A 14,036-nucleotide genomic window follows, 5' to 3' on the forward strand; every position below is an offset into this window, starting at 1 on the left:
GCCGGGGAACATGGTGCCGGGATGTGCTGGCCTCAGCGAGTTCTGCCTGCACCGGGCTGTCAGGAGAGAGGCCGCTCACAGATCTGCTGTGTCACGATGTATACCGGGACACACCGTATATACCGCCATTATTGAGCGGAGCTTATCAGGGCGAAGGCTGTGCCTGTATACAGATGGGGAGACGAAGCGTAGAGGGGGATGGAGCGGGGGGAGACGAGGCGTAGGGGGGGACGGAGCGAGGGAGATGGGGAGACGAAGCGTAGAGGGGGATGGAGCGGGGTGAGACGAAGCGTAGAGGGGGGTGGAGCGGGGGGAGACGAAGCGTAGAGGGGGATGGAGCGGGGGGAGACGAGGCGTAGGGGGGGACGGAGCGAGGGAGATGGGGAGACGAAGCGTAGAGGGGGATGGAGCGGGGGGAGACGAGGCGTAGGGGGGGACGGAGCGGGGGGAGACGAAGCGTAGAGGGGGACGGAGCGAGGGAGATGGGGAGACGAAGCGTAGAGGGGGACGGAGCGGGGGGAGACGAGGCGTAGGGGGGGACGGAGCGAGGGAGATGGGGAGGCGAAGCGTAGAGGGGGACGGAGCGGGGGGAGGCGAAGCGTAGAGGGGGACGGAGCGGGGAGAGGCGAAGCGTAGAGGGGGACGGAGCGGGGGGAGGCGAAGCGTAGAGGGGGACGGAGCGGGGGGAGGCGAAGCGTAGAGGGGGACGGAGCGGGGGGAGGCGAAGCGTAGAGGGGGACGGAGCGGGGGGAGGCGAAGCGTAGAGGGGGACGGAGCGGGGGGAGGCGAAGCGTAGAGGGGGACGGAGCGGGGGGAGGCGAAGCGTAGAGGGGGACGGAGCGGGGGGAGGCGAAGCGTAGAGGGGGACGGAGCGGGGGGAGGCGAAGCGTAGAGGGGGACGGAGCGGGGGGGCGCGAAGCGTAGAGGGGGACGGAGCGGGGGGGAGGCGAAGCGTAGAGGGGGACGGAGCGGGGGGGGAGGCGAAGCGTAGAGGGGGACGGAGCGGGGGGGGAGGCGAAGCGTAGAGGGGGACGGAGCGGGGGGAGGCGAAGCGTAGAGGGGGACGGAGCGGGGGGAGGCGAAGCGTAGAGGGGGACGGAGCGGGGGGAGGCGAAGCGTAGAGGGGGACGGAGCGGGGGGAGGCGAAGCGTAGAGGGGGACGGAGCGGGGGGAGGCGAAGCGTAGAGGGGGACGGAGCGGGGGGAGGCGAAGCGTAGAGGGGGACGGAGCGGGGGGAGGCGAAGCGTAGAGGGGGACGGAGCGGGGGGAGGCGAAGCGTAGAGGGGGACGGAGCGGGGGACGGAGATGGGGGAGGCGAAGCGTAGAGGGGGACGGAGATGGGGGAGGCGAAGCGTAGAGGGGGACGGAGATGGGGGAGGCGAAGCGTAGAGGGGGACGGAGATGGGGGAGGCGAAGCGTAGAGGGGGACGGAGATGGGGGAGGCAAAATGTAGATGGGGAGTGGGGGAGGCGAAACGTAGATGGGGATCCAGCGTAGATGGGGATGCAGTGGGGGAGACATTGTGGAGATTGGGGGGACAATGAGGAGACGGCACAGAGCTGGTTAGATGGGGGAGACGGTGGGGAGATGGCATGGAGATGGAAAGGCGGCGGGGAGACTGCGCGGAGACGGAGAGATGACGAGGGGATGGTACGGACACTGTGAGGTGACGTGGAGACTGCATAGATGGGGAGATGGCACAGAGAGGGGGGGATAGCACACAGACGGTGGGTGAGGTGGTGTGGAGACTGCATAGCTGGAGAGACAGCGCTGAGGCAGGCTGGGGTAGAGACAGTGCACAGAGCCAGAGATGGGGGGAGACGGCACAGAGACAGCGTGCACAACCACTAATCATCCGTTACACTGCATCCAGCAGTAGTTCATTTCCGTAAGTTATTTCAGCTGGGTCCATTTTTTTCTTTAACACTGGAGTCTGTGGAAAGCGGATCCGGTAACGGATTGCTATTTATATTCCATTTGGAACTGAGCCAGTAAAAAAAAAGAGTTGCTTTGAAAATGAAATAAAACCTGAAAAGAAATAGCAACAGTTATCGGATCCGTTTTCCATAGACTGAAGTAAAAAAACGGATCCTGTAAAAATCAGATTATTTGAAAGCCAACAAAAAAGTTGTTTTGCTGCTGGATCTATTCTAACAGATGATTACTGGACATGTGAACTTAGCCAAACTTGGAAACTGTCAGCAAGCGGCCGCTGACTGATCCGGTTCTTTTGACTGCACAGTGCAGCTTCTTCTTGGGGTCTTACTGGCAGGTTCCTCACTTTCAGGGGTAGCACTCCCAGAGCCCTTCTGTTCCCTGTGTTGCCGTATGAGGGCTGGATTTGGTCAGGAAGCCATATTGGGAAGTTTTATGTTTTATTACTTTTTTTTTTTTTTAGGGGATTAAAGGTAAAAATAAATATATTGCATTCTTTTTCACACAGCATGTATTTGCAAGGCTGTGTGCCCACGATCAGGGTTTAGTGTTTTGGATGTAGCCTGCTTCTGCTGTGTCTAAAACGCTGCGTTGTACAGTACAAGCACAGTGGATGGAATTTCTAGAAATCTGCCCACTGTGTTTGTACTGCCCGCAGCGTTAACTGACCTGTGGTGCGGCTATCTGAGCCACAGCATGCCAATTCTTTGCTGCAGAGTCACAAGTGTTCTCCACAGGGAGAACAGAAGAGAGACCACAACTGCCCGAGGCCGTATCGTGGGCACGGGTCACTGCATTCTCCTGTGGAGGAGACTCGCAGTCCCACAGGTCAGGACATGCAGCGTCCAGGATGTAGTGGGTCCTGATGGTGGGCATATACCCTATTACCTGGGTCAGGTGACTGGAAAAATGCTTGGTGTTCCGTGGGTCTGTATGTGTGACATCCGAGTGGCAGTTGTTTTTATACACGAGCTGTTATAACATGTACCAGATCAAATGCAGCTTCTTATGTTAATAACTATCCAATCTGATTTTGATTCTGGGTTGTCATGCCGGTGTTGCAGTGAGCCCATCTGTATATTACTGTGGGCTCCTGTGGGGTATGGCATGGGCATAGGAGTCCACACCAGCTTTGTGATGTACCATCATGCGTTATTGCAGGTATAAGACCTATTAGCTCGATGCAGTTAATACTGGACGTGAACTTTTCATTCATTCGTACATGAATAACTGTTGAAATTAAGAATTTACATGGAAATTGGAACTGCTAAACTGGTGCGCCCCCCCCCCTTTTTTTTTTTGTTTTTTGTACTTTTTAATGGTTTACCATTGAATATGTGGTGTAATGCTTTGTCCATGCTGTCAGTAAGATAGTATGAGCCCTCATTGGGATTTTCTGTCCTTCCGGTATTGATGACCCTTATTTCGGATTGTTGAGGGTCCAACATTCTACACCCCCCAGTGATCAGCTGTTTGTTACTCCGGCAGCCAGATGTAAATGCTGAATGTAGTAGCACTAACAGCCACTGCCAGGTACTGCACATCAGCCCCATTATTTTGTATTTTGATTGGGAGCTAATCTGTAATACTCAACGGTGGCCTAAGGATAGGAGAACTCCATTAAATGGTCAGCACAGAATGACTGTCCAAACCAAGTACATCATGAAGGGGCCAAAGATTTAAGCGCACCTACCCACCTGCTTGTTTTTTATCTCCACACTTCTTTGGCTCTATGAAACCAGAATTGTCAATCACAGAAGGGGGATGCAGATGGAAGGGAAACAAGCAGGTGGTGGATGCACTTAAAGGGAACCAGTCACCAGGATTTTCCTGTATAAGCTAAAGCCAGTGCAATACTGGCACTATCAGGCTGATTCTATACATACCTGTAGTGGGCAGCTCGGATGTGTAGGTTTTGAAAGCCAAAAAAGTAAAGTTTTTATAAAATCACCAGCTTCTTGAATGACAGCAGCTGAGGATCAGATAATAGCAGGGCTCGTACTTATCCCCTCCCCCTGTTAGAAGTAGCATAGGTATTATACAATCAATTAAATTTTTCACTAGCCGGACCTGTGGTGAGGTCATACCCATGTGACCGGAAGCGGCAGGGCCTCAGCCAACAGAAAAGTTTCTTCCTGGTATCAGCTATGTTGGCTGAGGCCCTGCCCCTTCTGGTCACATGGGTATGATATCACACAGGTCCTGCAAGTGAAAAAGTGAATTGTTTGTATAATACTTATGCTAATTCTAACAGGGGGAGGGGATAACTATGAATATATGATCTGCTCCAGTGCAACTGTCACTCAAGAAGCTGCTGATTTTACAAACTTTACTTTCTTGGATTTTCAAACCCAAACATCGGAGCTGACCATTGCAGGTATGTATAGAATCAGCCTGATAGTGCCAGTATAGCACTGGCTTTAGCTTATATACGGAAATCCTGGTGATTGGTTCCCTTTAACTGTTTGGCTCCTCCATGATGCACAAGTTCGTGCAGTTGGTTTGAACAGTCATTCTGTGCTGATCGTTCTGTTAAGACAATCATTATCACATTTACTCTTTAGGGTCTTATATTCTCCATATTCTGTAGGACAAGAACCTGAGAAAGAAGCTGGAGCTGCAGGTCCTGTCATTGATGAGGTGACTAAACGGCTGGACAAGCAAACGCTGGAAAACAAAGACGAGGAGGAGGATGGTAAGTTCTTCTGGTGCTGTATACACTGAACAAAATTCTAAACACAACACTTTTGTTTTTGCTCCCATTTTTCATGAGCTGAAGTCAAAGATCTACGACTTTTCTATGTACAAAGGGCCTTTTTCTCTGCAATGACGTTGACAAATTTGTGTAAATCTGTGTTATGTTAAGCTCACATGTCCAGTAATCATCTGTTAGGACAGATCCAGCAGCAATCCGTTAGCAAAAAAGTTGTGCAGACAAAACATTTTTGACTGTTTTTAAATAATTGATTTTAGCTGGATCCGGTTTATTAACATTGGAGTCTATGGAAAATGGATCTTTTAACGGATTGCTATTAATTTTCTATTGGAAACTGATCCAAAAAGTAAAAAAAACAAATGGCTAAATAGCAATCTGTTATCAGATAAGTTTTCCACAGACTATCAGGTTAACAAAAACAGATCCACCTACAATCAATTTTTTAACAATGCTGCTGCTGGATTCTTCTAACCGTTGATTACTGGACATGTGAACTTGGCTTTAGTGAGCTCTTCTTCTTTGCTGAGATAATCCATCCACCTCACAGGTGTGGCATATCAAGATGCTGATTAGACAGCATGATTATTGCACAGGTGTGCCTTCGGATGGCCACAATAAGGCTGCTTTCACACTACGTTTTTTTAACATGCGTCATGAACGTTTTTTTGCTGTAAAAGCGGATCCTGTTTTTACAAAGAAAAACGCATGCAAACGCATGTGTTATATTGCAGTATCCTGTCACTTGAAGTTTATGGGCGGGCATTGGAGTCATGTGATCGGGACTGAGGGGAACTGAACGTGACAGACTGGGTGCCGGCATCTGACAGCTGCAGAGGATCATATCCAAGGTAAACATCGGGTAACTTGCTTGGATACCCGATATTTACCTTGGTTACGAGTGTCTGCAGCTGCTAGGAGCCGGGCTCCCTGCACACGTAACCAAGGTAAACGGGTATCCAAGCAAGTTACCCGATCTTTACCTTGGTTACGAGCCTCCGCAGCTCTCAGGCGGGGGAGAGAGAGGAGAGGGAGGGGAGAGAGGGACTGATCACGCCAGGCTGGTTTCTGGGCATGCTCAGTAGAGCAAGCAGGATCCTGCCTATCAGCATGCCAGCGTTCACATGCGTTTGCGTGCTGTTTGGTCAGAATCCAGCAATTTGCAGTATTTGGACGCAGCTCAAAAACGCTACAAGTAGCGTTTTTGAAAAAAGTTAAAAAACTGCAACTCTCTGGATCCTCACTATAACGCACGCGAACACAAGTGAACGCATGTTGAGTCCATTGCAAATGCATTGAAATGCAAACGTATTTGCACTGGATCTGTTTTTGCGTTAAAAAAACGTTCATGACGCATGTTAAAAAAAACGTAGTGTGAAAGCAGCCTAAAAGGCCACTCTAAAATGTGCATTTTTACAGTATTGGAGGGTTCAGGAGGGTCAGAAAACCAGTCAGTATCTGGTGTGACCACCATTTGCCTCACACAGTGCAACACATCTCCTTCGCATAGAGCTGATCAGGTTCATTATGGCCTGTGGAATGCTGGTCCTCTCCTCTTCACTGGCTGTGCCAAGTTACTCTATATTGACAGGGACTTAAATCCCAAACATGCTCAATGGGTGACATGTCCGGTGAGTATGCTGTCCATGCAAGAGCTGGGATACGGTCAGTTTCCAGGAATTGTGTACAGATCCTTGCATTGTTGGCCCATGCATTATTATGCTGCAACATGGGGTGATGGCTGTGGATGACTGGCACAACAATGGCCTCAGGATCTCATCATGGTATCTGTGCATTCAAAATGACATCAATAAAATGCACCTGTGTTCACTGTCCATAACATACACCTACCCATACTGTAACCCCACCTCCACCATGGACCACTGTATTCACAACAGGGACATCAGCAAACTGCTCACCCACACAATGCCATACAGTCTGCCATCTGCCCTGTACTGTGAAAACCAGGATTCATCCAGGAAGAGAACCTCGCCAAAGTGTCAGACACTATAGAATGAGCATTATCCCACTCAGGTTGGTTCTGTCAATGTACTGCAGTCAGGTGGAGACCCCGATGAGGATGACGAGCAGCAGATGAGCTTCTCTTAGGCCTGAAACACACGTCCGCAGAAAACACGTGCGTGTCTCGCGGTCTGTTTTTCATGTCCGTTTCTCCAGTACATGTGACCTCAGTGTGATGGTGTATGCTTGCCGTGCGTGTTGAATGTCCGTGTATGCGTGAGATGCGTACGTGTCATGTCTGTGTGCAGTCCATGTGTCTTGAGCCGTTTCACCATTAAAAAAAAAACCCCAAAAAAACGCACACTGACCGAACGGACAGCACATGTACATGCTCCGTGTCACATACGTGCAGACACGGACCCATTGACTTTAGCAGGTCCGTGCCTGCGTGATGCCGGTCAGCTGTGTTTAAAAACGCACACACGTACAAACCACACGGGGACACGTTCCGTGTGGATTTACGCGTGTGTGCCTGTTACCATAGGGTAACATTGGTGCATGTGTGTGCGTGGTGCCGGTACGTGTCAAAAAGTCCCAAACTCGTACCGGCGGCACGGATGTGTGTCGCAGGCCTTAGACGATTTCTGACAGTTTGAGCAAAAATTGTTTGGTTATGCAATCGGATTGTTCCAGCAGCTGCCGGGTGGCTGGTGTCAGGCACACACAGGATGCTGATCCTGGGCTGCTGTGCTTACATGTGGTCTATGGTCGTGAGGCCGGTTGGCTGTACTGCCAAATGCTCTGAAACACCTTCACAGAATGCTTATGGTAGAGAAATGAACATTCAGTGAATTTGAGCAAAAACAAAAGGTCTTTTATATACAAAGAAATGTCTTAGGTCCTTGAGATCAGCTCATGAATAATGGAAGCAAACACAAGTGTTTTTTTTTTTTTTGTTTTTTTTTTATATTTTTTTATATTGTTGTCCAGTGTACATCTACACAGGGGCATGCAGATCAGAATGGGCCCTGGCCTGTGGTGGCATGTATAGGGCCTGTTTACCACTATTGGATTATACCAAATACCACCACTCAAAATGTAATGGTGTTACTTGTTTGGGGATTATAGTAATTCTCCTCTATTGTATTCAAGATGGTGACGTTGAAGGAGATGGTGCAGGTGGGAAGAAGAAAAAGAACAAGAAGAAGAAGAAGAAAGGATGTATGTATTATCGGAGATATGGCACTGCAAGGGTTATTGGGCTTCCATTGTCACATGGGTTTCCAGAGTTAAAACATTGATGGCTCCTTACTATCCCTGATCATCTGAATGAAGGGCATGCTACGTTTTTGTTTGTTGTTACTAAGTGCAGCACTGTAGATTTGGTTGTGGCCATGCCTGGTACTACAGCTTCTGCCCATTATTCCTACCTATAGAAAGGCGATCAATTTTATAGTCTCTTTAAAGCTGAAATTCACCTGGAGCATATGTAAGGAGTCGCTGCTAAACGATACAAGGGCATAATGCGAGTTATTCACATTCCCAGACGGGTAATGTCAGCTGTGGAGTAAAACCTGAGCGCACACACAGGCTGCGTGAGCCGCAATTTGTGCCGCCTGTCTCACTAACTGAAAGTCTTAACCCCTTTACCCCGGGCCAATTTTCCATGTTTCGTTTTTTTTTTTTTTTTTTTTTCTTTTGCTCCCCTTCCTCCGAGAGCTGTAAGGCTCCTTTCACATTGCGTTTGTGCAGTCCGTTAGACGTATACTGTAAACGTATACGTTTAACGGACTGTGCTATTTGGTCAAATTTGTCCTATTTTAGTACTGTCAAAACGTATACGTTAAACGTAGCCCAATACGTTTGACAAATTCTTTGTGTGGAGTAAAAACATATCCGTTTGTTCATTGTTAAAGTACAATAAAGTTTTCTGCTGACAATTTTTTTTTTTGTGGGTGTATCCAGTGTATGTGTGTTCTTCTTTCCAGTACATTGTCAAAGGAGTAGCAGCAAGATGATTGTGTCTTTGCTTGTGAAATATCGTTTAATGCAATTGCGTAGGAGGCAGAGAAGACGCAGGAGATTTTGGGTGCATGAAGTTAACTATGTGCGAGAAAGTGAGAAACTATGTGCGACACTTCCGGTCACGTTACAACATCACATGATGGGTCACATGTCTTTCCTTATATTGACAAGGTTTCTGAAACGCAATAATAACGTAGACCGCAAATATGTACAATCATGGATCATACGGTACAATGCTTTTTCCATAGACTCTAATGTTAAAATAAATGTAAACGTTTAGTGTACGTTTTCAACAACGAACAGAAAAACGTAGTAGTATACGTTTTCCGGTACGTTTCAAAAAACGTACTTGTACGAAACGTATGCTATTTCTTCGGCGCTCCATTGGGAGACCCAGACGATTGGGTGTATAGCACTGCCTCCGGAGGCCACACAAAGCAATTACACTAAAAAGTGTAAGGCCCCTCCCCTTCTGGCTATACACCCCCAGTGGGATCACTGGCTCACCAGTTTTCTGCTTTGTGCGAAGGAGGTCAGACATCCATGCATAAGCTCCACTGTTCAGTCAGCAGTAGCTGCTGACTCTATCGGATGGAAGAAAAGAGGGCCCATACTAGGGCCCCCAGCATGCTCCCTTCTCACCCCACTTGCGGTTTGTAAGGTTGAGGTACCTATTGCTGGTACGGAGGCTGGAGCCCACATGCTGTTTTCCTTCCCCATCCCCCTGAGGGGCTCTGAGGAAGTGGGATCTTTCCGGCCACCAAGCCCTGAGGCCGGGCTCCATCCACAGACCCATAGAACCTGCTGGATGTGGAGCGGGAGTGCCGTTCAGGGACAAGGCCCTGCAACTTTCAGGTACTCTGTGTCCCCGTATGGCAGGCCACGCACACTCCAGGCTTGCTGGGTGTGCTAGTGCGCCGGGGACTGTAGCGCTGTGCGCTGGGCTTATAGTCCCTGCAGATTATTGGGGGACTTTACGTGTGGGGACCGCCGCGCCGACCGCCCCTGGAGCGGCGGCGCAGCTGCGACTTGTAGTGCGCCGGGGACGCGCCGACCGCGCTTTTACGGCGGCGGCGCTTCTAACTTTAGTCCCCGGCTTTTGCGGCCTAGCGCCGCTTCGTTCCCGCCCCCACCCTGTCACTCGGACAGGGAGAGACGCTGTTCTATAGCGCCGAGGGCTGGAGCCTTATTTGCATTCTCCAGCCCCCTTTACTAGACACAGTGGGCGCCGGGTTCCCGCTCTTGTCTCGGGCACGCCCTCGGCCCGCCCCTCTCCTCTGGACGCCGGCAGCCATTCCGGCACGCAGAGCGGGAAAACGGAGACACTGAGCTACCAGCACAGGATTCCGGCGCCACACACCCGCTTTTGTGCGGGCGGTAAGCGGCAACTAAAGTGCTGACCCACTAATGCCGAAGTGTCCTGTTGTACTTTTGTACGGTCGCTATTCAGGATGCAGACCTAGAAACAGCAACAAAAGATCAGGATGCTGCTTGTCTTGCATGTGCTGCAGTGTCATGTGTCCTTTATGCTTGTATGCTTTACATTGCACTGTAAGGGCTATTCTTGGCTGTCTACCCGCCTAGATGGCTAGACAGCGGCAGCAAACAGCAATGGTGCTAAGGCACAAGTTTTCAATGCTGCTTGGATTGCACGTACTGCAGAGTTTATTTTCATGCTTGTACATTCACTGCATGTCGCTATTCTTGGCTAATGCTCCTTGATGACTAGACAACAGCAGCAGAAAAGCAAGGGTGCTAAGGCACAAGCTTTCAATGCTGCTTGGATTGCATGTGCTGCAGTGGTTATTTTCATGCTTGTATGCTATACATTCACTGTATGTCGCTTTTCCTGGCTAATGCTCCTGAATAACTAGACAACGGCAGCAGAAAAGCAAAGGTGCCAAGGCACAGGCTTTCTATGCTCCTTGTACTGCATGTGCTGAAGTGTTTATTGTACTTCATGCTTGTATGCTATACATTGCACTGTACGGTCGCTATTCTTGGCTAATGCTCCTAGATGGCTAGACAGCAACAGCAAAAAAAAAAAAAAAAAGCATGGGTGCCAAGGCACAAGCTTTCTATGCTGCTTGTACTGCATGCGACTGTTCCAGGACCCCCAGTGTGTGCAATTACTCAACGGGGTCTCTGCTACAGGTGGCCAAAAGAACCACCTGTGATCCCTGTCCAGGGACAGGGACGGAGTTGCAGTTTCCGCTGATATATTGTCTGTGGCTATGACTAACATCTTACAGACTTTGCAGTCCAGACAGACCTTGGGCAATGTTTATTCAATGCCCCTGGCCACCCTGATTTCGAAACAAATCATGGCTCCAGGAGGGTCCCATGCATCCCAGGGTGCAGGCTCTGACACGGACGACAGTCCCAGACGGCCTAAGCGAGCTCCCTAAGAACGGCCCTCGACTTCATCACAGTACTCTCTGTATGACGAGGCAGACGTAGCTGTTCAGGACTCTGATCCTGAGACCGCTCTCAATCCGGATACACCGGATGGTGACGCTATAGTGAATAATCTTATAGCGTCCATCAATGGAAGGTTGGGTATTTCTCCCTCAACTCCTCCAGTGGAGGGGTCAGCTTCACAGCAGAAGAAATCCCTATTTCGGTATCTCAAGCATATATTGAGTACTTTTCTGGTCACTCTGACTCCAGAGAAGCAGTCCAGGAATACCACGCTTATCCCGATAAGCGTTTCTCCAACCGTATTGAAGATACGCGTTGTCTCTTCCCCCCTGACGTGCTCAAGCGCTCCAAGGGTGGATCCCCCAATCTCCAGGCTTGCGGCTAGATCTATAGTTGCAGTGGAAGATGGGACTTCACTTAAAGATGCCATTGACAGACAGATAGCCCTATCGGCGGGTCGGTTGCCCCGGCATTCGCAGCCATAGAGGCACTCCAAGCTATTTCAGCTAGTATTGCGCAGAGGGACGCGGTCACATGTACATCTTGGCCGCAGTAGCGTCCTTCACCTCGCAATGTCGGCATTGCGACTCAAGCTGTTTATGCTGTCCTGGACTCTACGAGCCGTACGTCAGTGGCGTCCGCCAACTCCGTGTTGTTACGCTCCTAGTGTTAAGGGATTGGAGCAGATGCTGCTTCCACAAAAGTGCTTAACCAGATTGCCTTTATCTGGTGACAGACTGTTTCGTGAGCGGTTGGATTAAATCATTCAACTGTCCAAGGGTACGGATTCTTCCTTACCCCAGCTATCAAACAAGACCCATCAGGAGAAAGGACAGTCGAGGTTTCGGTCCTTCCCAGGCTCGGGCACGTCCCAATTGCCCTCGTCCAACAGGACTCAAAAGGCTCAGAGGGGCGCAGGTTCCTGGCGGGCTCAATCACGCCCGGAGAAGGCAGCCGGAGGAACCGCTACCAAGGCGGTTTCCTCATGACTTTCAGCCCTCTCTCTCCGCGTCCGCGGTCGGTGGCAGACTCCCCCGCTTTAGCGACATTTAACTGCCACAGGTCAATGGCCGGTGGGTGAGAGACAGTTTGTCGCAAAAACTTCCTCACCGGCCGAGCCGAGGCTCTGCTGCAGGCAGTAGGAGTCGTAATCCCGGTTCCTCCTCAGGAACAAGAGACACTTTTTACTCCGATCTGGTCGGGGTGACAAAATAGGACGACTCCTTCCGTTCCGTTCTGGACCTTAAACTGCTCAACAAGCACGTGAAAACCAGGCGGTTCCGGATGGAATCCCTCCGCTCCGTCATTGCCTCAATGTCTCAAGGAGATTTCCTAGCATCAATAGACATCAGGATGCTTATCTCCACGTGCCGATTGCTCCAGAGCACCGGCGTTTGCTACGATTCGTTATTGAAGACGAGCATCTTCGGTTCGTAGCCCTACCCTTCGGTCTAGCGACAGCCCCACGGGTTTTCACCAAGTTCATGGCAGCAGTGGGACCACTCCCGCACTCTCAGGGTCACCCTGTGATCCCTTACTTAGACCATCTACTTGTCAAGGCACTCTTTTAAGAGGCATGCCAACACAGCCTGAACATGGCGCTGGAGACTTCCCAGAGTTTCGGGTGGGTCCTCAACTTTTCAAAGTTAAACCCAATCGCTGGCATATCTTAGCTTGGGGTTTCACACTCTCTCAGCGATGGTGAAGCTTCCACTGGACAAACAGCGGTCACTACAGACGGGGGTGCAGTCTCTCCTTCAAGGAGACACCTCATCCAGAGGCAGTCCCTTTCACGCAGTTTCATCTGCGTCCACTTCAATAGAACATTCTTCGCTAATGGGAGGGGAAGTCGATGTCCCTACACAGGAACGTCCCCCTTTCTCAGACGATCAAGGACTCTCTTCAGAGGAGTCCACTCTTCAGATCAATTGTCTGGAGCTCTGGGCAGTGCATATGGCCCTGCAAGACTTCCTGCAGTGGCTGGAAGGCAAACAGATCCGAATTCAGTCGGACAATCCACAGCGGTGGCATACATCAACCACCAAGGCGGACTACGCAGTCGGCGAGCCTCCCAGGAAGTCCGCCGGATTCGGCTAGGGGTGGAAGACAGAGCATACACCATATCCGCAGTTCACATCCCGGGCGTAGAAAACTGGGAAGCAGACTTCCTCAGTCACCAGGGAGTGGACGCAGGAGAATGGTCTCTGCATCCGGACGGGTTTCACGAATCGGCACAACAGCAAGGTCCCGGTTTTCATGACGATCAAAGAGCTCTGGCGACAGGCATCTCACGGTCGGTCAACCGTGGGCACTACCAGACCGGCCAGACTTACTGTCCCAAGGGCCGTTTTTCCATCTGAATTCTACGGCCCTGAACCTACTGTGTGGCCATTGCGTCCTAGATCCTAGTGTCCTCAGGATTATCCCACGGGGTCGTTGCCACCATGAGACAGGCTATGAAGCCCACGTCTGCTAAGATCTACCACGGAAGTGGAAGATTTTCTTTTACTGGTGCTCTGTACAAGGAGTGTCCCCCTGGCCATTGGCATTGCCTACTTTTCTTTCCTTCCTGCAATCTGGGTTGGAAAAGGGCTTGTCGCTCGGCTCCCTTAAAGGGCAAGTCTCGGCGCTATTGGTGTTTTTTTCAGAAGCGTCTAGCACGACGTCCGCAGGTACGCACGTTCCTGCAGGGGGTTTGGTCATATCGTCCCCCCGTACGAGCGGCCGTTAGATCCATGGGATCTGAACAGGGTACTAGTTGCTCTCCAGAAGCCGCCTTTCGAGTCTCTGACGGATGTTTCACTCTCTCGACTATCACGGAAAGTGGCCTTTCTGGTAGCGATCACGTCTCTTCGGAGAGTGTCTGAGCTAGCAGCGCTGTCATCCAAGGCTCCCTTCCTGGTGGTCCACCAGGACAAGGTAGTGCTGCGCCCCATTCAGGAGTTTCTCCCTAAGGTAGTATCCTCGTTTCATATTAATC

The 14,036-nt window shown here is 50.6% G+C and overlaps 1 protein-coding gene across 1 annotated transcript in view; it reads left to right on the plus strand.

Annotated features, from left to right (window-relative positions):
* Positions 1 to 14,036, plus strand: part of METAP2 (methionyl aminopeptidase 2) — a 48,626-nt gene that overhangs the window by 211 nt on the left and 34,379 nt on the right. The window contains exons 2-3 of the mRNA XM_075344815.1: positions 4,526 to 4,630; positions 7,763 to 7,831. Coding sequence (XP_075200930.1) covers positions 4,526 to 4,630; positions 7,763 to 7,831 — 174 coding nt within the window. The remainder of the gene's footprint in view (positions 1 to 4,525; positions 4,631 to 7,762; positions 7,832 to 14,036) is intronic.

The sequence above is a fragment of the Anomaloglossus baeobatrachus genome, chromosome 4, assembly GCF_048569485.1.
Source record: "Anomaloglossus baeobatrachus isolate aAnoBae1 chromosome 4, aAnoBae1.hap1, whole genome shotgun sequence".
Lineage (NCBI taxonomy): Eukaryota > Metazoa > Chordata > Amphibia > Anura > Aromobatidae > Anomaloglossus > Anomaloglossus baeobatrachus.